Raw genomic sequence first — 24,936 nt, 5'->3', positions numbered from 1 at the left:
GAAACAGAACTATGACTGAATTTGGAACGGTAATTGAAGTCAGTGTATTGAAAAGTAAAATATTTAAGTTAGCAAAACTAGTTTATAAAAAATATTGGTAATAGTCATCTAAATGAAAATGCTTGAAGTAAGGTGCTGTCTTCTGTGTACCAGAAGCACAACAATAAATACAACTGTAGTGGTATTTCTATCCTTAACCCATTCCAAATTGATGGAGTTAATAGAAGTGGTATTTTTCCCTATGTTTGTTAGGCGCAATGTCAAGAAGTACGGAAACGGAAAGAACTTGAACTGCAAATACTGACAGAAGCTATCCGTTGTTGGGAGGGAGAGGATATTAAAACACTTGGCAGTGTGATTTACATGTCCCAGGTCATGATTCAGTGTGCTGGAAGTGAGGTAACATCCTTCTCATCTTCACTGCTGGTCTTTCCATTTTGAATAAAGTTCATTATAATCATTATGCAACAGAAATAAACAGAATGCTTCAGAGATGCTAATCTAAGTTAAAATCTGTCTCTGTTGATTTAAAGCCTTTTTTTCAAAATCTGTAAAAAAAATTTCCTCAAAGACGGATGCTTTCATCTGTAAAATTTATTGAAAAGTGACCGAATACAGCAGTTATAAACATTGTAAGATGATTTTTGCAGGACTGTTTTGAATGTGCATAATTAAACAGGATTTTTCATGTGTAGTTATGTTACAGGATCATTTTGCATAGCAGTTACCGCAGTGTGTTTTAAATAGCAAATGCATTCAAGTTTTATGTTGTAAAGTGTCTGGGGCACACGTTTCTTCCTGTTTTGGGCACATTGCTCGAGTAGTAAATTTTGAAATGGAAGCTTGAGATATTCTGTGATTCAGAAATGGAATAAGATGATACATTAGAAAGTTGAAAGTGTCAAAAGTCTGGGGTGATTTTTTTTTTTTTTTAACCAAAGAAACAAACAAAACACACAAAGAAAAGCTTGTACTTCTATTTTACCCATGTTAAAATAATCTTAAAAGCAAGTGTTAACAGAAAGGAAATGTTATACGAGTTACTGACATGTTTTTACTGCTTGTTGTTCCCCTGAAAAATTAATGAAGCTTTGAACCTGGTGGGGGCTTTTGAATTGCAACCTCATTCAGTCAGCTTCCTGCCTTGGAACAAAGATGTCCATAAATATGAAGACAAAGAAAAATGTTTATGCAACTGAATATTTAAAAGTTAGTCACTTGATATTTTTCTCTCAGATATTTAGTTAGGTGTTAAAGTAAATAAATAAGATTCAGTAGAGCTGATAGTGCATCTTCTGCAGTCATGTCTCTTTTTGAAGTCTTCAAAACAAAACAAATCATCACCCCCCACTCTCATTATGAGATAAAATGTCAAACGGAAGGGAATTCTAGAAGTTTGTACATAGCGCTACATCTTTTTGGCTAGATACAGAACAGCTTCATTTGTGCAACAGCAATGGGATTTGGTTTTCTCTTTTTGAAAATGATACAGACCTTTGTAAATGTTTACTGAAGAACAGGAATGTTAAAACTTTCTAAGGACTTGTATTTTTGCAAAGATGCTGGAAATTAAGACAGTGGCTTTGTCAATGGATGTATTTGTTCTGTCATAATATTTTAATTTAGTGCTTCTCTGTTTTGTTGTCTGTAGCAGTAGATTAAGAGTACACTTACTGTTCCTTCCATAAAAATACCCCAAAACAAGACCACAATGGACAATTCCATACATGAAACCATGAAATTAAAATCAGACCAAAATAATGAGTGCTTTTCTTCTGACTACAGAAATTATTGATTTGCCTTTAGTACTTTGGGGCATAATCCAATATTTAAAAATCTGATCTCTCCAATTTGAGAGACCACAGTCTTGATAATATTGTAACAACATCCATCTAAATTATATTAAGAAATATATCCAATGTGTAATTTTGTTTTTGCTGAAATTGGCCAAACAGTGATTGTCATATTAAACAAGGTCAGTATTTCACCCAGACTGTAAAATTTTTGTTTTAAAATATTAGGTTGTACTCTCCAGGATGCAGTATAGGCATGTGTTAGTAGCACTTTTCAAGTAGAAAATAAATAATTCTGTCTTCTTTCCTTTCTTTTCTTTTATTTTTTTGATTTCCATGGAGAGTTAATTTTGCAGCAAGCAAATATTTGCAGAGTAATCGTGGAGTTGTAATGTTGATAGTTTTTAATAATATAAAATGGAAAAAGGGGGGAGGGGACTTGTGATGTTGTATTTACTTTTTCATTTTCTTCTTTTAACAAGGAAAAGAATGAAAGGTATCTTCTTCTCTTCCCTAACATTTTGCTAATGTTGTCTGCCAGCCCAAGAATGAGTGGGTTTATCTATCAGGTAAAGTAATGCATGTACCTATGTGTATAAATGTGCCGGGGGGTGTGTTTTTTCCAAATCATATTTCATAGAAAACTTGGAAAGATTATTAAACTTCTGCATTTATAAAGGTAAAAGGTAAAATTCCGGCCTATGAGGCCAGGTTGTTTTTGTTGGGTTTTTTTTTTTTTTTTTTTTTGCAGCTGTGACTATCCACAAGGAGGGTTTTTTTACCTTGTTAGTAGTTGCTAATGAGAGGAAGTATTGGTAGCTTTTTAGATCTACACAGAAAAAGTGTGCTGTTGCATAGGTTTGTTAGTGTTCTTTGACTGCTGCTTAAGTCTTAACAAAATTCTTTTTAAGCTTTCCTTGATATGTGTTGGGCTTTTACCATCAGTTTGTTTATATGGAGCTACATCAGTTTTTTATCTTTGAATCAGCAGAACACTTTTAAAATTAATCTTTTAGTTTTTTCTATTTAATGATTGTTGAGACACAGTGTAGAAGTTGTTTTGGGGCTCGCAGACTAGATTCCCTCTGGATGAAGCTGAACTGGAAGGTACACTCCAAAAATGCACTTGATCTACTCTGACTATTGGAGAAGATTAAGTATATGGGCTGACATTCAGTCCCTAGCCCCAGCCTAGGGCTAGCCCAGCGTAACACCACCAGAAATGCGTACGATGTGGCTTTTGGGACCTTAGCACTGGGTGTTTCCCTCCACAAATCCTCTGCTCACCACTGGTAGAGACAGTCTTGGAGCTCCTCTACCAAGTTTCTTTTCTGAATACTTGTGGCTGTTGCCCCACAGGCCTGTTCCAGAGATGGAACAACTCTGCTTTAGTGCAGGAAGATGAATGGTGTTTGGATTGGCTCCCCTGTAGCTCTAGGGCATGTTTCGCAGAAGCACTTTTCATTTTGGATGTGTAGTTCCAAAGACTCCCAAGAGGCAAATGCACAGTCCATGACTTTCTGAAATCTGTATAAATGTTCTTCAAGTATTGCCATGCAGGTTTGAGGCATCACAGTAAAGCACCAAAAGCAAGGGAAAAACTGCAACAAAGTTCTAAAGAGATTTCACCTGCTAGAAGTGCTTCTGTAAATCAGGCACTTGAGCAGTTTATTCCTTTCTCCTGATTTGCCTGCTTTGAAGAAATGCTGAAGCTTAGTCATTCGGTGTTCCTGTGTTACCAACCAGAGTCAGTCACAAAATGTGACTTCTTTTTTTTTTTTTTATTAAGAGCTAATAAATTCCAAAATTTATGTTTGGATTCATACCTTACCTGCCACGGTAGTAGCTGTATTTGTCAGAAATGGTGTTGCCTTAGGTAGTTCAAGTGGACAGTCAAGTTTGTTAGCTTTGTGCTGCTTCTGATTGTTCCAATGTTGGAGGTCCTAGAAAAGGCAGGTTCCAAGTGGCACATTCAGAATTTCTGATGTAGGTAGATTCTCGTGTACTGATTAAAAAGGCAACTGACTGGGAGTTTAGTGTGTTAAAAAGCAGTATGAAGTTAAACAATCTGTGAGGTTTTATTTTGCCTTTCCTACTGTATGTCACATTTCTTCCTCCTTCCTCCCAGTTTATCCTCTAGGTACACGTCATTGTTCAGGAAATAAGAAAATAAGCAATTTTCTGTGCATTTGCCTTCAGCTTCTAATCAGAATGGCCACAGCCCCTTCTTAGAGTTCATCATCCAACCCTCCATTGAATGCAAATCTCTAATTTCCTCATAGCTTCTTGTATGATTTTCTTATCACTGAGCATGTCTCAAATTTGAATGACTACATATTAACAGCAAGGTAAAATTATTTTCAGCACTGTTTGTGTCTGAGATGGTGGCTCAGAGCCACATCTGGATTGCATAATGTGGGCCTCCTGGACATTTTTTCTGAGGTTCATGCTTCAGAACTCAGATAGATATGGACAGAAGATGATGCAGTTCCCTTAGTCATTCCCACAGAAATTATGCCACTGGAGGCTGCATCCTTCATTACACCCTCCCTGCATTTCTGAATAGTCCAGTTGTCAACAGGCTTCAAATTATCTGGTTGATAGTGCTGATATCTGCCACGAGCAAATGGGGAGAACTTTTAGCAGTGGTAAACTGAAGTCACAAGGAGCCCATACTTCACAGGGGGACTACACGATTGTTTGTTGAAGGAAGGGGAATATAAATGTTTTACGAGTTCAGTTCCATTTTTCTCTGTGTTTTGCTGGCTGTACCTTTTCCTGCCATGTGGTTCAGGTGATCTTTGTCACCAGTCTTTTACTTAGTGTACCCCCCATATTCCCTTCCCACCTATGTCACCAGTTCTTGCACATCTCTCTGTTGTGGTTGTATGCTGTGTTATTCATGAACCAGCACACAGGGAAAAACAGGGAGAAGAGCAAATTTTAGCTGCATTGTAAGTGCACATGTCCACCACATTTCCTTCGGTGGGGAAGCTGTTGCAAGAGAACTCTTCCTTTCTCTTTGGTATCTTGGGCTTGAGCATGTTCTGTGCATACAGAATACCAAGTGATTTTTCATTTCCAAGCTTGTAAGAAACCTTTGTCCATTCTACAGTCATTAGGAAAGAAGAACGAATAAAGTCGATTTTTATTCTTTTCTCTTGTTGGAGCCAAAATTCCACAGTATATAGTATTTGCTCTTTTGCCAGCATTTGTTGAATAGTGTTTCTGTGCAGGAGAATACAGGATCTTAAAGAACTTTTATTGAAGTTGCAGTTTTGGTAAAGCCTTTCATCCTGAAAATATTCAATCTTATTTATTGTTCTGTGTTTTTAAAGGGTCAAAAAGTTATCCTAAACTGACTTTTTTTTCCTGCTTGACTGGGTTTAAAATGAGATCTTCTGCAAATTAGTATGTTCTTCTGAACAGAGATTACAGATTTGAAGACATTCACTGCTTTTCACTCCCCCCCAGTATTTCTGTGAGTGAATTTAGTAGTGGCATTATTAGAGAAATAAATATTCAGTAAATAATTGATGCATTTGTTTAGTGGAATCTTCCTTTATAAATATACTTGTTCCACAGACCTTATTTTGAGAGCTAATCAAACAGTTTACAAACAAATGTGCTTAAAGAAAGTCACCATTGCCTCTAATCATGTAACATGGATGACCCTGAAGGTCTCAGTTTCAAGAACCTGAGGGTATGAGGAGTGATCACTATTACGTTTATATGGATTTCATAGCCTGCATAGGTACCAACTATTCTTATTGAAGTCATAGATGTCATTTGCAGAAATTTGACATATGAAAAACTTCTGAGATGTTTGTGTTGTTTTAAATGTTTTTAAACCCATCAATGTGTGTGTGTTTGTCAATTTACTATGAATGTTATTGTTCAGAGCTTAAAGTTAGTATTTTCTTTATTTGGTAATGTTTTTGTGTGGTTTGGATTTAACTTCAGTGTTACTGCCCTTTTCTTTAAGGGAAAACTGCCCATGACTGGAATGACTATTACAAAGCTAGAAGACAGTGAAAACCATAAAAATGCATTTGAAATATCAGGTATTGCCCATTAATATTTTTATTTACTACTTATTTTAGGATACACTATTTCAGACATCAGATGCTCTGTCTGGACAGAGGAAAAAACTTTTTTGCTGTGAGGGTGACCAAGCACTGGCACAGGGTGCCTGGAGAGATTTCCTTCCTTGGGGTACTCTGAAGCCATGATCCCAGGCAACCGTCTCTAGGTGTCTGTGCTTGAGCAGAGGGGAGGATGACCTACAGAGGTCCCTTACAGCCTCAGCCATCCTGTGATTATGCAAATTTTGTAAGGCTGCTACCCAGAGCCTCACTTGAAGACTGCTTTTTACTGCTTGTCTTAAGTAGTTAGGGAGCTGTCTTTGCATGGGATTCATCCAGGAATTTCTGTATCTCAATGAATGGAGGCAGTGGCCTTGGAGAAGGTCCTTTATAGCAAAGCAGTTTACAGTATGCTGTTCACTGGAAGAACAGGAGTTCTAGAGACTCTGGAAAAGCTTTGAGCAAGAGCTTTCTTCTAGAAATGGTCCACCTCTTTCCTGAGAGACCTTTAGCATCTCTAATACTAATGATGATTGCTGTTGTATTTTGAATAATTTCTGTCTGTTAAGTCATTTGTTTCATCATATATCATATGTCCTTAGGCAATTTAAAGGACAGTGGGAGCAGGGTCCACAGGGTGGAGCTTCATACCTTCATTTATTTCCTGGATTAGTTCTGCTCTAAGCAGGTTGCATTAAAGTAAAATGATTTTGACCCTCTCAAGTGGTTGACAGTACCATATCAATGCTATGAGACACAGAGGAAAAAAAAACCTGTTGATGGTGTGTGTTTTTCTGAGATGATGCTATGGAGCTGACCTCAAGAGGAATGTGATGGATTAAATGGAGTTAATTGCAGAAATTAATTTTTGATTAAGATTGCATTCCCAAATGACTTTTCCTCAACTTTAATACTGGATTCAGACCAGTTTTATGTTGCCTTCTGAGAGACCAGTGAACTTTGTTTTATAACTTTTCCTGTATTGTAGCATACGGACTCAAGAATGACTTTTTGGGATATATGCTGGCTTTCCTGGGAAGAGTGTAAAGCTACTAGATGAGCTTGTCTCCTACATCTATTTCTTGACATTAAGATTGTGCCTAATTACTAGATCTATGGAAAGAAATGGAACTCCTGTGCTTGGCTAAGAATAACTACATGGAGGTGATGTCTGTGATGCCTGTCTTAAGGCAACATTTGTTACAGCCTGGAAAAGTGGGATGCTGTTGTACTGAAAATAGAAGTTAAAATTTTTTGCTTACTACTTAGAGGATATAAAGTTTTAGGAAATGAGTGTCTTTTATAATTATGTTGCATTGACTAAGTTGTTCTTCTGTGATTTCCTATATGTTCTGGTATCTTTTCACCTAGGAAACATGATTGAAAGGATACTAGTTTCTTGTAACAACCAACAAGATTTACATGAATGGGTGGATCACCTGCAGAGGCAAACCAAAGTCACAACTGTTGGGAATCCCACCATTAAACCTCACTCTGTGCCATCTCACACGGTAAGGAAGAGCTTCTGGATTGAAGTGAATGAGCAGAATTAAGTTGTCTGGCAAATATACCACAAAGGGGAAAGCATTACTTCTTTTAGCCATTAGTAACAAGAACTGAATGTTGTGACTGTCGTTTAATGGGTCAAAAGATCATTCTGTTTTTAATTGTGGGAACAAAAAATGCTTAGATCTTGGTGTAATAGTTTAACTGGGTAAAAGAAAATTAGTTATCATTACTTTTTATATTTTGACCAAGTAATACATCACCGTCTTTTAAGTATACTTAGAATAGCAGGTTTTAATTGGTGATGTATTTGACAGGCTGTGGAGAAACAATTTACTGAAGTAATTTCTTTTGAGTTCTGCATTTGAATTGTTGGATATGAATGGATCTAAATTTAGCTCTGTCCTCAGTGGAGACAGAAGTAGGAGCAGGGCTGCTCGTAGCTATTCTTTCTTTAGTGTTTGCTCTGTGGTAGACAATAAAAATTATTTAAGCCCCATTTTTTTCAAAGAATTTAGTGTAAAAAAATTTTCAGAGGCCAGCTGTAATAAACAGAAGTACTAGATAGCAAGTGAGATTGTTTCACCAGTCCTTGATGATACTATGTCTTCGTTATCATAATATGCTTTCTTTCCTTTCCCATCATGTTTGACAGCTTCCTTCCCATCCAGTAACACCCTCCAGTAAGCATTCAGACAGCAAGCCAATACCACTGACTCCTGCGTACCACACTCTCCCTCATCCATCACATCATGGGACTCCACATACCACGATAAACTGGGGACCACTGGAACCTCCGAAAACCCCCAAGCCTTGGAGTCTGAGCTGCTTACGGCCCGCACCGCCACTACGGCCTTCAGCAGCTCTTTGTTATAAAGAGGTGAGATGCAGCGGCCAAGAAGTAGGACTCTGTAGCAGGCCTACAATGGGAAGTTTTAACTTCTTTCACACACCACCATTTTATGATTTTGTGCATGTTTTTGTATAATATAAAGATGATTTGACAGCCAATGCTGAATCAAAGGTAACGTACCAGTGCTGTTTATTTCAAAGAGGAATTTAGTCTTACGGTTCAGAAGATACGAAGGCTTATTTTGTTTTGTTTTTAAACTAACAGTTAATTTATTATGTTGGTCATCCAGGCTTATTGCAATTTAAGTTATTTTCTAAGGACACTGCAAAGTGCTTAGGGTAAGGGATCCTTACTGCTTCCAAGTGCTGTACCAAATCATTCCAAAGAGCTGTGGTGGTATGGTTGACTCTTGGTTTCTCATATTTACAACTGTTACTAGGTAACAATAGAATATTTTTTAAAAAGAAGACTGGTAACTGTCAAAATATATGTAATGTTCCTGTACTCAAAAGAATCTAATGACTAATGTTACTGTTAGCTGGAAAAAAAACTTAGATTTTAAGATGCTGTTTTATTTTTTTAAGTAGCACGTAGTATGAGAGAGGAAGCTGTTCCAAAAGCTAGGAGTGTGTTTAGCCACATGGTAGGTTAATTTGGTCTTTCCACTACATTTTGCGTGGTTTTGTCAAGAATAAGAAAACTTCAGATTTATGTTGAAAGTTTGCATGTATATAAGAATATTGCATGCTCTCTAGCCTGGTGGTATCTCTTGTTTCAGTGTTTTTATCGTGCATTCTTATTATACTAGTTTAGTGTAGAGCAACAGGGCCCAGAAAGTATCATGCACTTATGCCTAAGAACATTTTATTCTGCAAGTATGAGATGTTGACAGCAAAATTTTATTTTGCAGATATCTGAATTTCAGATTCTTAGAAACTGTAGCCTAAACACTGTGTTCCAGCGAGGCCTGGCTGTGTTGTTGTTATTGTGGGGTTTGGTTTTGGTTTTTTGTTTTGTTTGTTTGTGGCTTTTTGTTTTGTTTGTTTGTTTGCTTTTGTTTTGTGATCGCTGTGTGTGACACTTCCATTTTCTTTTGTAAATCCCCTAAACAATAAGGAAAAAGTGATAAAGTGATCTGCAGTGCAAGATTAGTATTGCGGCTTGGTTGCTACAAGAGGTTCTTCTGTTCGGCTGTATTAGTTTGGCTGTACTGTGTGCTCATTTTATTTAAGTTAAAATACTTTCATGCTTTCATGTGTAGGCCACTAAATTATCTGATGTATTAAAATTTTATCATCTTTACAGTATTTAGCATACAATGATGCTCAAAACCTATCCTCATTTTCTTTGATCTGTCCTGATCATTCACCTTTTGCTTTCCTGTTCTTTATTTTCATAGAAGATGTCTTGGGTCCTTAGGGTAAGGGATAGACCAGCATATTCCTTTTGTTCCTGAATCCTAGCATTGTTCCTGTAAATTAGCATAACCACATTTTGAGCAGAAATGCTGCTGGGGTTTGTTGGTTGGTTGGTTGGGTTGGGTTTTCATTCTTTTGCTTTTTGGTTTTTTTTGCTGTAGGGCTTTGTAAGAACAGACCTAAACTTTTACAAATTTTTGCTTTGAAGAGTATAATACCTGCCAAGCTTCCTTGTTAGGTCAATTTTTACCTGCTTCTAAGTAGACAAGTGAAATGAATCAAGTCTCTTCAATAGTTCAGGAAAAAAATCTGTGTTAATGTATTCCTGCCTCTTCCCTTCACTCTAGCTCCCAAACAGCCTGTGTGCTTTTGCAGCAGGTTTTCTGTATATTTCTGTTATTAGAACATATAAAATACCTGACTTTGTGTATAGTTGGAGGAAGGGTAGAGTGGAAATCAGCCAATTCAGGCAACTTGAAGGTGGAAAAAAATATTAGAAAACTTCGTTTTGGTGCTGTTAAAAGGTTTTTTAGTTAGTAACTTCTGTATGCATCTTAGAAGTTAAACTTTTGAAATATTGTATAGAAGCTCTACTCTTTTTATTTTTCCCCATACAGGATCTCAGTAAAAGCCCTAAAACCATGAAAAAGCTGCTTCCCAAGCGCAAGCCAGAACGGAAGCCATCAGATGAAGAGTTTGCTCTGAGAAAAAGTAAGAGAGATTTGAACAAATGTCTGCATAATACAAGTGCTGGAATTAACATCAGTTCAAATTCTGTGAAAGTTAGGTGTACAGTGTAAGCAAGTCATCTAATTTCCTCTCTCGTGTCAGGGGGGAGGGGTACGTATCTCCAGAGGATAGTTTGTTTCATTCATTTTAGGTGCTTATGCTACAATGGCATTAGTTATTTTCTAGTGCTTTACTGAACGCACCTATCTCGTGTTGGCCTTTTTAGCCACCAACGTGCATGCAACAAACGTGGGTAGAGCCCTTCCCAAATCTTTGTTCACAAAGCCTAGCCATGATGATGACTGATTAGGATCCACTGATACAGTGGATGTATGCTTGTGAAGTGCCTATTTCTACCTGTTTATTAGCGGGAAGTGAGGTTGAAGGTAGAGCCATGTAAAGTTCAGTAAGGTAAACCTGACTTTTAATACTGTAAACAACAGTTTGAAGATTCTGTACCACTCTTGCAGAATACTTTGTAGCTACGTTCTTAAATTGATCCTGGTAGGAGCTTCTACTGAGCTTGGTTTTGGAAGGCTGGTTATTGCTTCTGAATCAGAGATGAGTTGCTTCCATGGTCACTTCTCAGATCCAACAGTCTTTTCTAACCTTCTATAAATAAGGTAATTTGCTCGTCTGTAGCTAAAGAAATTGCAGAGCTTTAGACTGCTTGAAGTCAGAAGAACAACACTGAACTGAGAGACTGTGGTGAATGTACAGAAAAAGAGAAGGGTCAAAATCTGGATGCTTGGATATTTTGGAGTGGAGAGAACATTGCAGGGCTGGAAGAGATACTAAGCAAGTTTGCAGGCAACAGAAAACTCAGAGCTGTTGACTCCTTCAAAGGCATGGAGGTCCTGCAGAGAGACCTCAACAAATTAGAGGACTTTGCAATCACCAACCATATGAAGTTCAACGAGGGGAGGTGCCAGATTCTGCATCTGGGGTGCGGCAACCTCGGATGTAGGTACAGACTGGGGAGTGAGATGCTGGAAAGCAGTACCATAGAAAGGGACCTGAGGATCCTGGTCAATGACAAATTGAATATAAGTCAGCAGTGCTCTGGCAGCCAGGAGGGCCAACCCTGTCCTGGGGAGGCATCAGGCAAAGCATCACCAGCCGGTTGAGGGAGGGGATTGTCCCTCTCTGCTCTGCACTGATGTGGCCTCACCTTGAACATTGTGTGCAGTTTTGGGCACTGTAATATAGGAAAGATATTAAGCTGTTAGACAGTGTCCAAAGAGGGGCAACAAAGATGGTGAAGGGCCTTGAGGGGAAGCCGTATGAGGAGTGGCTGAGGTCATTGGTCTATTCAACCTGGAGAAGAGGAGACTGAGGAGAGACCTCATTGCAGTCTGCAATTTCCTTGTGAGAGAGAGAGAGGGGCAGGCACTGATCTCTTCCCTCTGGTGACCAGTGACAAGACCTGAAGGAATGGCCTGAAGTTGTGTCAGGGCAGGTTTCTGTTGGATATTAGAAAAAGATTCTTCACCCAGAGGGTGGTTGGGCACTGGAACATGTTCCCCAGGGAAGTGGTCACAGCACCAAGCCTGACAGAGTTCAATAAGTGTTTGGACAGTACTCTCACGTACGTGGTGACTCTTGGGAATGATCCTGTGCAGGGCTAGGAGTTGGACTTGATGATCCTGATGGGTCCCTTCCAACTTAGTATATTCTGGGATTAATGTTATCAAGCAAACATGGTGTCCACTTAGTTGTCAGTGACACCACTGTAATTCTTGCGTAGAAATTTGTGTGATTGAATAATCCAATTACTTGTATCAGTCAAAGACAGGGTATTTTGTTGGCCAGATCTTTACTGTAGCTTTTGCTTCTTTGTCCTTTGCTCATGTGCTTTTTAAGACAGAGTTGTGCCTTGAGTATTGGGTTCATGAATTGTCTTATGGTGACAAGTGTCTCTTACTGGCTTATGGAGAGTTGGAGAGTGAAAGGTTTTCCTCAGGACACTGTTGGTTTGTCTAAGGTGTTAGTCTTTCTGAATGTGCTTTGAATTTCATATGGTAAAGGTTATGGTACTGAATAGAATGATCCTCTTCGTGGATGTGCAAGTGGCTGTTTTAGTTTGGGATGTTTTATCCTTAAAGGAAAGTATCTGTTTAGGAAAAAATGAAAGTACTATAGTACAGTATCGTTTCAGATGTTGGAGAATGGAGATTCAGTAGTTGTAATGATAGGTAAAGCTGTCAACTTGCTGATTTAGCAATTATTAAAGAACACAGTGGGAGGAGTTAGGAGTTCTTATTTGGGGGAAGGAGGGAATCTGTAGCTTGCAAATATATTGTTCTACTCCTAATTAAATTAATACAGTATTTTGTATGTAGGAGGTAACTTTCAATAAAAGGTATTCTTTGACTTAAAGGTAGCTTTAACTCCAAGAGTGTTACTTACAAAAATCCTTATGGATTCCTAGTAATTAGAAGCTTCTGCTAGTGCTCATTCAGCTTTTTCAACTTTTTTGTGGAGCTGTAAAAGTTTTTCATGGAGGAACTTCCATTGAACTTAAAGCATACTGATAGATAGTTTTGGGTTTTATTACTTATCTTTTCTGGAATCTGAGGGATTTATAGCCTATGTTTTGAGAACTGCTGTGTCAAATTAGCGTTATAACAGACAAAACAAAAGAAGTAAGGTGTTCCAATTGAGTGCCTCACAATCCACATTTCAGAAGTGAAATATTTGTCCTGCTACTGTAATAATCGTAATAATACTGCTGCATTCTAACTACAAAATCCAATTATTTTTCCTGCCTAAAAGAGGAATAGCCTATACTTTGGACTACCAGCATCTCTTAAACTCTAGGAAAATTATATCAGGTCAAGATAATTTCTTCAGAAGTTTCCTTGACAGCTAATCCTGACAAATGTTTGGACAGTTGGCTTTGGTCTGGTGGTAACAAATCACAAAAACTAACAGGATGCATTGGCTGGCAGAGAACATTTTGATGTTGAAGGTCGTTCAGATTCATGTAGCAGAAAATGTTCAAACCTAGCTTTTTCAAGAAGATAAACAGGAAAAATGCTTTTAAAACAACAGATTGTCTTGCCTTGCTCATAGACTTCTGGTTCCATTTAAACTAATGGCAGAGGTACCTGTAGATTTCAGATTGATTGGATTTTCACTCTGTTGCAAGTGACAGTATTTTTACTGACTTGCCCCAGGAGAAGATTTGGTGTGGAGCTCTACCATTAGGAAAATTTTGCCATGTTAAGCTTGAATAGTTAGATATTTTTCAGTAGTGCTGGTTCTATGTTGAAGTGTGATAAGTTTAATTACTTTACTTTGCACAGATATATGATAGTGGCATCTTTCCTGCTGCACGCTGAACTGTAATTGTACTGAAATTATGCTGTTAATTCTGAGTTTCATTTTCAATAATGTGTACTGTTGAAAGGGATAAATATATATATATATTCACACAAACCCCAGAAGTTTTCAATATGTCTTCTGTGAATTAATACTCTGTTCCTTGATTTCTTTGATTAAATAATAAAGTAATATGCAGATGAAATTGTATGCATATATAATAACTAGAGTATACAGGGTTTTTTCAGTGTAGCGACTGTTTTAGAACCAGAGTGTTTATACTTCAAAACCTGTTCTGTGCAATTTCAGATGCTCAGAAAATTTCTTGAATGTGAGGGTGATTACTCTTACTTGATTTTTTTCTAAGCATTTCAAAATAGAATTTGTCTTTTAAGAGTGTTACTTTAGTTTGTTGAGGTTTAGTTAAAATCGTATGATTAAGAGAATTTTCACGGGTTGATTAGGCTGAACTTTGGACTCAGCTGAAATGTAGTGATTTGCAAAGACTTCTCTGGATTAAGAAATATGACCATGTTTAAAATTCTATTTTCTCCCATTGATTCTAGGTACAGCTGCTTTAGAAGAAGATGCTCAGATTCTTAAAGTCATTGAAGCATATTGCACAAGTGCCAAAACACGTCAAACACTAAATTCAAGTAAGTTAGAAAGTAGTCATATGGGTAGAAATGGCTATCTAAAACACAAATTACATAGTTTGCAAAAAGGTGTGTTGTGTGTCCTCAGGCCTTTGCAAATAGCAAGCTGGACCTGCAAGAAATAATAACCTGTTTCTGGCTTAACATCAGTGCCAAGTGTTTATGTATTTGATGCCAAGGAGCATGATTAGAGACTGTTATTCTGTCAGTATTTAAAAGTAATCCAGAACAACAGAAACCCAAACTTGTCATGGTTTAAAATTGTACTAGACCTTCACCAGTGAATGAGAGGTGTGTGAACTGAATATCACAGTTAAACAGTATGCTTTTGATTAAATTTCAAGAAGCTGGTTAAGTAGAGATGAGGAATGAAGAAGTCATAATAATTTTGGAGGACTGTATCTTTGTTGTGTTCTATTTAACAAAGACTTTCTCTGTGGAAAAGTAACCTAGACTTATAAAAATTTCTTTCATTTTACTGCCACTAGTTGTTTTTAGTATTAATTACAAATTTTAACCCCGTCTCATAATTTCAGGAGAAATTGTTCTCAGCTATGTGTGTTGCTTAAAGCCATTTTTAGTTTCTCAGATCAATACCTAGCATATTGAAAACCTGTAACGTGCCTCTGGGGTCCTACTTCATTTAATCCAAATCAAGGTTGCCATGTGGAGTTCCTCTGTATTGTAAGTAAAACATTGCACAAAGCAGGGGAGTCCACCAGCATGTGTTCCATTTACACGAGGGAGGAGAAAATGCTGTTGCCTTTGTTCCTTTTTGCACTGTTGAATACTTATTTAATTCAGAGATCCTTGGAACACAGTATAATGATCTTGAAGTACTTGACTGGTTTTGCTGTAGTCAGAAACTAGGACACTGGACATCATAACTTCTTGTCCACTAAAGGTGTTTCAACTTGCAGTATTAATCACTGTTACTGCTGTCTACAGTACTCTGGGCCCATTTTGCTTCCAAGCAAAAGCACTTTATGCTGACAGTTGAGAAGCCTCAAAATGCAATTGCAAACTTAGTTCATGGATGAACTAAGATGGATGACACTAATATGTGTCCTCTTATCACCTTGAAAAGAATGCAACTACTTTGTATTCCTATGTAAGTTAAAGTGGGAATATGGCTGTTGTCAGTATGTACATTTCTACAGACTGTAGAAACTTTTGAAGTAACAGCAAAAGCCTTCCTTTTAATTTTTCTGTCTTGATGAACTGTAGATCTCCAAGGTGATAAAATTAATTACTATTACTATTTTTTTATTAAAACTAATCTATTTTATAGCCCTGTAGTCATTACAGTAGTGTGTTAATTTGGATAAAAGGAAATTAATGTAATCAAAGTTGTGAAGATATACTGTTGTTCCAAACAAAATTAAATAGATGATTGCTGTTTAAATGCCTGAACTATGATCTATTTATTATTTCCAAGGATAATGTGACAAGAAATGGTTGGGAAAACATTTGCACTTGCATAGTAGGGTGTGTGTGCAGATATGAAATGGATATGATTTTTTTTTTGCTTGCCTATTTTTTCCTTTCTATGTATATTTAAGAAATATACATATTGCTGTGGGTATCATTGCATACATCAGAAGTTGACAGTTTTTATTTGCTGTTAGTTGCAGCAAGAAACAAATTTTTTTTTATTGATAAGCACACAGCTGCTTTGTTTGAAAAGAATAGTGTTGTTGTGTAAAACTTTAGATTTCAGAAAACCAGTTTGTAGACTGGAATTGGAAATGGGGAAAGAACCAATCAACCTGGAATTACTTCTGTAGGAGCAGTAGTCAGTGTAGAATAATAGTATGAGAGAGTTGCCTGTCATCCATGAAGTATGCTGTTGTTTTACACACTCCATTTTTACTTCCGTGTTAATATTCTGCCTGTCCCTCACAGCACTCCTGGGCAATTCTCCTACCTGCACCTTAATCCAAAGCCCAAGGGGTGCTGCTTTTGGCAGCATCAGTTCAGCAGAGCTGTGGCACCAGTGCACACTAGTGAGGTGTGGCATTAGAGGTAGCAGAGCAACTTTTTTTCAGTTCTTTGGGTGGGAAAGATGTAGGGTTTAATTTGGGGAGACAGATGGAAGTGAAAGAGCAAAGTTTTACTTTCTTGTGCTTCTTGAATACTGAATTTATTTTGCGTTTCTACTTCAAATGAAGACTTAAAGTCTTTTGCAATATCATGTGTATTGCAAAAGCACACCCACTTACATGTTTCAGTCCTTGGATATTGCCAGGCCTTTACAAATTAAAAAAGGGTCCTTAGCTACGTTAGACCAACTTCCCCAGAGATCTAAAGTATTTAACTGGTAAGATAGATTCAGATAGGGGCGTGTAGGAAGAGGTGTGTGAGGAGTTGGAATGGGCTAGGCAGTATTGCTGTTAACCTCTTGGCCCTGCTGTTCTGTGAGTAAATTTACCACATGGTTTAACAAACAACAAGGGGTACAGGCACAGAAAACCTGTACTTTGGCAGTCCCCTTCAGTGGGTGCAAGATGTTGCTGCTGATTTAGAAGTCAGCAGCCGTGCTATGCATGAGAACCTTTGCTTTTTTTTCCCCTGCATTTTCCTCTTCACGATAGTGACACAAGCACTTCTGTGACTGTGTCGTGAGCTGGTGGGAAAATTACCTGCTTGAAAAAACTAACCCTACAAAAGATTCTTTCATCAGAAGGTGTTTCCTGACCTGGCTCACGAAGCAACTGTACAAAAGATTGTGTCATTACAAGGGAGGGAAAGGATGGAGGTTACAGATATGTGATGGGGAAGGGGCTGTTGCTTTTCACATCAGCACTGGATCATGCTGGCTTACTGTGTTTATTGTTCTGTGCCCAGTCAACCCCTCCCCAGACCAGAACTGACACTGTATTTCAAAAGAACCTAACTTCCTCTTCAAAAAATTTTGTTATTCAAAATTCTCAACTGAGAGTAGAAGCTTAAAAGTCACTTCAAAATTGTATTGTAATGGTTCAAACATTATTATATGCTGAGTGTAATTTATACCTAAACCCCAAACAAATTTGAAAAAAAAAAAAAAAGAAAAAAAAAACAACTTTGGTGCCTTTTTAACAATATTTTCTCTTTTCCTTCTCTTCCCATCACCTTTTTGCTTTTATTTCATGTGTTTGGTTGTGGCTATTCCTTACGTTCTCCTCCTCATCCCACCTCTGCCTATCCACATCCACCATTTCATTTCACCTATACATCCTTAGCATGGCAAGGCACTGACCTGATGCATAATCACGTCTTGGCTGATGATGACCAATCAAGTCTAGACTCCTTGGGTCGTCGCAGTAGTCTTTCTCGTTTGGAGCCTTCAGACCTCTCAGAAGACTCTGACTATGACAGTATATGGACAGCCCATAGTTACAGAATGGGGTCTACATCTCGTAAGAGCTGTTGCTCATATATCTCTCACCAGAACTAATGCACTTCTGAGCTTTTTCTTAACAAATGCTTGTTGTATCACAGCCTGCTTTTCTTAGATGTTTTCTTGCTGTTCCTTGTCTCTTTAATGTGATATTTTAACAACTTCTGAGGGAGCTCCTGAAACTTCAGTTATACCTGGTGGATGGCTCTATTGCCAATTCAATACACATACAAATAAGTCTTTCTAAAAAGTGTATATCCTGTTAAGGATGCTATTTCTTGAGGGCTTTTTTAACTGACATGTTAATTTGTAGCTCTGAATGGTCTTTTTTTTTCTTTTGACTTGGTCAGTGTAGTAACAGGTCCTTTGTTTCCTTTTTTATTTTAGATACAGCACATTTTTATATTTTGTACTGAAACCATACTGGTTGTGAGCTGAGTGCCAGCTATATGGAAATACCTTAGTGGTAGTGGTTGCATTTTCTACATATTATTAACAAAATACAAAGCTGGTAGAGTAAGAAAAATGCAGCTTAAAAATAAGCAGTACAAGAGCTGTAAAATCATTCAGATATTCACGTATCTGGCCTATTTGTTTGGAAGAGCATTTGCTAATCCATAAAAAATTCTGGTTTTATGGTGCTGTCTTTTCCTCATTGCTTAAAACGTTTATATGAAGGACCTCACTGCTCTCCCCCCACCCCAGTCTGGCAATTGTCATGAAAACCTGGCAGTCCATGCTCATTACATGCAGTGTTTTGATAATCTCATGTTACCTGTGGTCATACTGTCACTTTACTGTATGCAGTAGCGTGGCAGAAAGCAGGGTTTAGATGTTTACTTGCCTGTTAAAATACACAGCTGCCAACTCTCAATTGACCATTCTTCTTCAAAAGATGAGATGAAAATGGTTCCCCTGATGGAGGCTCCAGTGTTCAGCATCTGAAACTCTAGGTACAACTGTGATCAAATTGGCTTGTTTGAAGTTCTGAATAATAGAATGCTTGGCTTTTGGGTTGTACTGTTTGGAGCATGTCCATGACAGATTTTGTGTCTTGTAACTTCTCTCATGAGCAGGTTTGTTTTCACAGCAGCTCTTCACTTACAGTCGTGTTGGCTTTTCAGAGAACTGTGACATGCTGTGCACAGCTGAAGGTCTCAAACCTGCACCAGGGGCACTGCTGGGGTGAAGTGTGTGTGTATGTGTTCTGTCTTGTTGCTAAAGTAATTGGCATCAAAACAAAAATTACATGTTTTCTAAGTCTTTTTTAGCTTAGGGAAAAGTATGATGAAAGTGATGAGAGATCAGAAACACTTCTCAGTTTCACTAGGGTTCCCAAGTGCAACTCCCTTATCCCTTTTCACATAAGCATGTTATCCAGAGTTCAGATATTACTATATGAACAAGTTCAGAATAATCATGATGTAATTAACTGCAGCCTGGGAACTTGATCATACTGTTTAGAAGATAATCAATACCTTTCTGCAGGTTACATGATCAGAAAGTTAGTAATTGCTAGTAATTGCTAGTAATAGGCATGCATGGTTCCAGAAGGTGGTCATTGTGGACAAGATATTTCAAAGCAGCCCATGTCTTCAGATTTGCATTCAGTCTTGTTTGATGACCTGTTTTATCCTCTCTTACTATTGTTGGCATTCAGTAATGTGACTAACAAAAGCAGTGGTGCTAACTAAGGAGGGTTTTCAGGGCTATGTTTTACTACTGGTCATATATTTAAGTAATGACCAGGAACTTCTGTATGTTGAATCTTTTTTAAATGGAGGAGTGTTGCTTAGAGAAACGAGATAAGTATGTGTGCTCCATGCCATTTCACAGTGCATTTGTAACACACTTCACTCCCTTCTTCCTTTCAATCAGTTTTTGTTTTGTTTGTTTTTGTTGGTTTTGGGGTTTTTTTAACATATATAGAAAGTATGGATTTTTGCCCTGTTTCTTATGCTGTGGTGTTCTAGTTGAATAATGTTTTCTGCACTGGATAAATGATAATTCCTTTATGTCTGTTTCATGTTATATAGTGTAAATATGAGTTTGTAATACACTTGTTGCACTTGAAATTTCCTTATCACACAGAAAGGTTTGCTATTCAGATATGAAGATTTTACTGACTTTATATTCACCAAAGCTTTGACAGTTTACCACCATTAATTATTGTAGCATTTAAGTCATTAAGTATTATCATAATTAGGATCTCTCATATTGTCTATCCTCATATTAACATCATAGCACATTTAAAACCATTCTATGTCTTCAGTGTTACTGGCTGTAAGCTATTGTGAACTGATCGGGAGTATTAATGCAAAATGCTTAAAACAAACAAACAGAAAAGGCAAATGTGGAAATGGTGGTATTCAGTCCGAAGGTTCAGTGTTTCTGTTTTTGTGGAACTTCAGTCATGGTAATAACAGTACCTTATGTTTATGCAATTCTGTAAATTGTATGTGTACAGTTACAAATACACTGGAAGGATGGAGAATCTGAATTGGAAGGTAGGTTCAAGCCATTGTCAGCCCCTCTTCACATGGCTTATGCAGTGTTTCCATAAATTAGTATTTGCCATAAATTGAAACCAACCGATATTAATTGGGTGTTTTGCATAATCTTGCCAAAACACAGTAATGTGTATATAGTGACGTAAAACATAGAAAAAATAATATATATTGTGCACTTCATTTGTGAATGGGAGAAGCCATCTTTAGTAGGTGACTGCCTTTTGAAAATGCAAAATGGATGTATATCTGAATGTTGCATTGTACTGTACAGTATGCATATTGTTTGTGGTTGCATATATCAATTAAGTGTTTTGTTTTCTATAAAAAGAACATCTGTTATGTACAGTTGAAATAAATTTTCCATTTGCTAGACTGTGACTTTAATATTTAATTATTACACAGGGGAAAGGACAGCATAACTTGTAACTTAACACATTCTCTTCTCCTCATGCCTCCTTTCTCTTCCTTCCTTCTTCCCAGAGGAATCAAATGCTGAAGTGAAAGACCTTTTTTGACATAACTGTGTAATCTTTGTTTAATGTAGTTGACACCTACAAGAAATTCAATGTAATGTGAAGTATGTATTCTTCTATATCTTCTCTTTTTTAAATAACATCTACAGAATGTTTCTCTGCTGCCTCCCTTTCCCCTTAAATTGATTTTATTTTCTTCTTTTTTTGGTTTGGGTTTTTTTTTTTTTTTGGATTGTTGTATTGTCCATAAAAACACTGGCTTAATTACTGAAACAATCTAAAACCTCCTCTGCAGGTCCTGTTACCAGACTAAAAATTTATGAATATGCTAATCGTTTAAATAACTTACGTTTCCAAGATTTAATATTACAATGTTTCTCTTTTTAAAGTAAGAGTTACCTTTAGTCTTTCTACTTAAAAGATGCTCATATATGAGTGAATTTAAATAAAATTATAAGCTAATATACATGCTAAAATGTTTACATCAGTATAAATGAAATGATCGCTTCTTTCTATTAGGAGGTCATAACATTATTTTGCTATGATTGTAGCAATTCTAGTTTTAGTCCTGCAGCCCTCTGGCTGGAAGTTTTCATGTTGGTTAGTGAAATACAGGAAGTTTAGTGGGATGGCTCTTTATAAATGTTGTCTCAGAAATATCTCTCTTCTTCAGATGGTGTATCTGTCTGTTTAAACTATGCATTCTCTTCTCATGTGACTAACACTTGCATACAAAGTTGTGTTTTGGTCCACTTTGATTATTTCCACTTTACTCATCAAAGCATATTGCTATAAACTGCCCAGATCAATCATCTGAGTCATGTGGAGTTTTTTCCTGTTTGTGTGTCACTGTTAGTTAAACAAAAAACTACTTCATGCCCAAACCTTTTTTATTATTCCCAAGAATTTGCAAACAGTGGTGTATTTTATACAGTGAACTAAAGTTTAGTCTGATATTTGGATTCTGATTTGTTTTTTTCTGTACAAAGATATTAAAGGGCATCCTTTTGATTTTGGCAGATCTGTAGCATGAAGGATTGTTTTTTTCCAATAATTAAATCTCAACACACACAGACTCTGGGAGCACCATTTTTAGGATTACTTTTATTAGGACCTCATGAAAAATTCATAAAGAAAGAGGGTTAATTTGACAGATCTGCTCATCCACTTCAACATCCTTAATATAACAAATGAAATGTTGAAAGTGACAGGTAATTTATTTTTTTTTTGTCTGACGTTTACTTCAGTAGGAAGTGTACACGACTGTACATGCCAGTGGCTAATGGTATATCTAAACAGTTTTATATGCACACACTTGATTTTTCAGTGGCAAGTCATGCCTCTGTCTTTGAAACTCAAGCAAATTCAATTTCTGAGAGCTTCTTAGCTTGCAAAGAGGATGTAATAAAGTAGGTGAAAAACAGAATTATATATTTACAAGTACTGTTGCTAATTTTACCTTTATCCCTGTCTTGTTCCCCTTCTTACCTGTCCTAATCATGGTAAAGGTATGAAGAAGTGAAGAAAAGAGCAATACTTAAAAGCTGTGCAACAGAGAAATTGCTGATGACCTCAGATTATGCTGTGCAGTTCTTGAAATTAACAACTATCACCACAGATCTAACTTCCATAGCTTAAATTAGGACACTCAGTCTTCTATGACTTTGAGCCATCTCCTCCAATTGGCCAGCTGGAGGAAGGAAAACTGTTCTTGATTAACTGGAGAGAGCTGGCTTTCAACTGAGGCCTTGAAGTTAGCTGCTTTAAGTAGGTGATGTGAATACCCACCTCCATTTTACTGTTGGCCTCAATGGTTCTTGGACAGACAAGGTCTTTGAACATAGGCAGAGACTTAATATCCGGTTAAAGTGAAAAGGTATCTGAATTCCATCCCCCTTTTCTTATCTCCCTCCTGCAAAACTTCTGGACTCCCTTCACATGTGTCTGCTAAATGATTCAAACAAAGGACCAGACTGTTTACCAGTACGGCTCCTTCTGAAGCTTGTCTTCTGTTAGCTTGTTAAGGTCCCTCCCAACCCAAACATTCTGTGCTTCTGTATCAACCATTTACCTGTAAAGGAGAGGGAATGAAAGGCTGGGGTTGTGAGTTATGATTGCAAACAGACGTCACTGAGAACCTCTGTGGCATTCAATCTCTCTGTAGTATCTTCCTGTTTTGGTGTTAAGACCATACTCCAGGGCTAGGAGTGACATTCTACCTGTTTCAGGCAGGTATAAAGTGAACTTCTGTCATGAAGTCTTTCAGCCATGTAAATATCAAAACTGGTTTCAGCTTTCCTTTTTTTCCAGAAATGCTCAGAACTGCTTGCTTGTTTTTGGCTGATTGATTCGGCTGGAAAGGACATCAGACACTGAAAACTGAAAGCAGGGGGCTGTTACCCACAGGCTTATTCTTGTATTTCAGGTGTTGCACCACATTATGCAGGGGGTGTTGCTAAGGTCTGTAGCCCTGATCTGAATGCTGGGTGGGCTGTGTTGTTACTGGCTTTAATCTGGAGGCTAAATTTGCTAACTTATAATTTAGGGCAGAGTATTGTCAAAAAGCATTGTAATTCTTTATTCTCCATTCTAGGACAGAGAGGTATTGATATTGAATAGATACCTTTATTTTTGTGATGGAATTTAATTGATGGAAACTTAGTTGAATCTTGATTATAGTGGTCAGTTATTTACCTTAATTATTCAACAGATTTCTAAACAGTGGGGTTGTTCTTCCAAGACCCTGGATTTAGGAGTTCCCCATTGACAAGTTATGGCAACTTACTTGGCCTTAATATTTGTTCATTATTCTTGAAGTAATTGTTTGAGTTTGCCAAATGTCCTTTCTTCTCCGATCTACCTTACTTCCCCCAATACCCCTCCAGCCTGCCCCCCCCCCAAAAAAAAAGAAAACCAAATGAAACCCTGTTTTGTACAGCTTGGGGTAGGAGATGCCCATCTTTAAAAAAAACCCACAAAACTGAACAAACCCAAAACCGTCCAACTAGTACTTTTGGTTATATTGTCTCAAAGTGATTTAGGGACAGAGTTGTTAGAAGTCAATTTAAATATAATCGTTTGGCCTGTTTGACTTTGAATGAGACCAAGTAATGTCTGTCAATAAAATTCGGATACTTGGATGCTTAGGCTTGAGGGATGGTGTGACAAAGTGAAGTAACTTGATTCTTCTGCCCTACTTCATGAAAATGTGGAGTATGTCTCAAAGGTGTTTGGAATTATCTGAGCTGCAGGAACTTCCTAGACCATGCTTTTAGTACAACACGATGTGAAGTACCCACTGTACTGTAACACAACGCTCTCTTCATGTCCTAAAGCTGTAGCTTTTGTGGATAGAAATGGTTACACAGAGAATAGGCATAAAGGTGGAGGCACAAGGTGCAATTCGGGGAATATTCTTGAGTGCCAGTGATGAGGTGGCTCTGCTTGAAGTTACTTCTAGATATGTAATTGCCAGAAAATGCGTGTTAAAAAAAGAAAAGCTGCTGACATAAATGGTGCATAAAAGCAGGATGGTGAAATAGCTTCTTTCTGTCTTTAGAACTTGACATCTCAAGTCTGTTACTGTGCACATACTCATTTGATTACAGGGTCCTTTGTGACAGGCTAGATACACTGTGTGTTTGTACCTGTGATACTCAGTAAGCACTTGTGGGGTTTAGGAAGAGAAGGTCAACAACAATAAAGAAAAACCCACTGAAGCTCACAAAAGCAAACCAAGATTAAGGAGCAAGTGTGTGGGTTTTTGCATAAGTACAAACTGTGAGAGCAGCAAAGATCTGAAATACAAGTAAGAGTTGTATGACTGAGGGTATTGGAGCAATGAAGCCAAGAGTGATATCTTGAGTTCCATGGTAGTTAATGTTTTATGGCACAGGAAGGTCAGTGTTCACAGTAGCAGTTTTCCATTGTGTATATACGTGTAGCATGAGGTTTCCTTGTGTGTATAATATTAGTTAACTACTTTCTATGTCTCGGCAATATTAAATGTTTGCTGTGCTCTGCCATACATACATCAGGATATGCTGATGTAGATGTCTCTTTTACATGCATGTGTTTGTATAACATGTATGGGACGTTTTTGTTTCCAAGCTGTCTACTCCACACTATTTCTGCTTTGCAAGGACCCCTGCTACTCTGCCCAGGCAGACAGTTGGATGCAGCTCTGTACAGAGAGAATGATAATGCA

General features: G+C 37.5%; 1 protein-coding gene across 7 annotated transcripts in view; it reads left to right on the top strand.

Moving 5' to 3' along the window:
- Positions 1-24,936, top strand: part of ARHGEF7 (Rho guanine nucleotide exchange factor 7) — a 124,044-nt gene that overhangs the window by 90,203 nt on the left and 8,905 nt on the right. For 5 of the 7 annotated variants that reach the window (XM_027675073.1, XM_027675075.1, XM_027675076.1 and 2 more), the window contains 8 exons: positions 253-399; positions 2,276-2,362; positions 5,779-5,857; positions 7,250-7,389; positions 8,040-8,264; positions 10,273-10,366; positions 14,275-14,364; positions 17,589-17,765. In XM_027675073.1, the coding sequence (XP_027530874.1) occupies positions 253-399; positions 2,276-2,362; positions 5,779-5,857; positions 7,250-7,389; positions 8,040-8,264; positions 10,273-10,366; positions 14,275-14,364; positions 17,589-17,765 (1,039 nt within the window). Of the gene's footprint in view, positions 1-252; positions 400-2,275; positions 2,363-5,778; positions 5,858-7,249; positions 7,390-8,039; positions 8,265-10,272; positions 10,367-14,274; positions 14,365-17,588; positions 20,834-24,936 lie in introns of all 7 variants that reach the window. The other 2 variants (XR_003532912.1, XM_027675074.1) reach the window with 2 other exon arrangements.

Source organism: Neopelma chrysocephalum, unplaced genomic scaffold, assembly GCF_003984885.1.
Source record: "Neopelma chrysocephalum unplaced genomic scaffold, ASM398488v2 Primary Assembly neopelma1_25, whole genome shotgun sequence".
Taxonomy (NCBI): domain Eukaryota; kingdom Metazoa; phylum Chordata; class Aves; order Passeriformes; family Pipridae; genus Neopelma; species Neopelma chrysocephalum.
The sequence above is the reverse complement of the archived record's forward strand: the minus strand, read 5'-3'. Positions and strand labels throughout refer to the sequence as shown.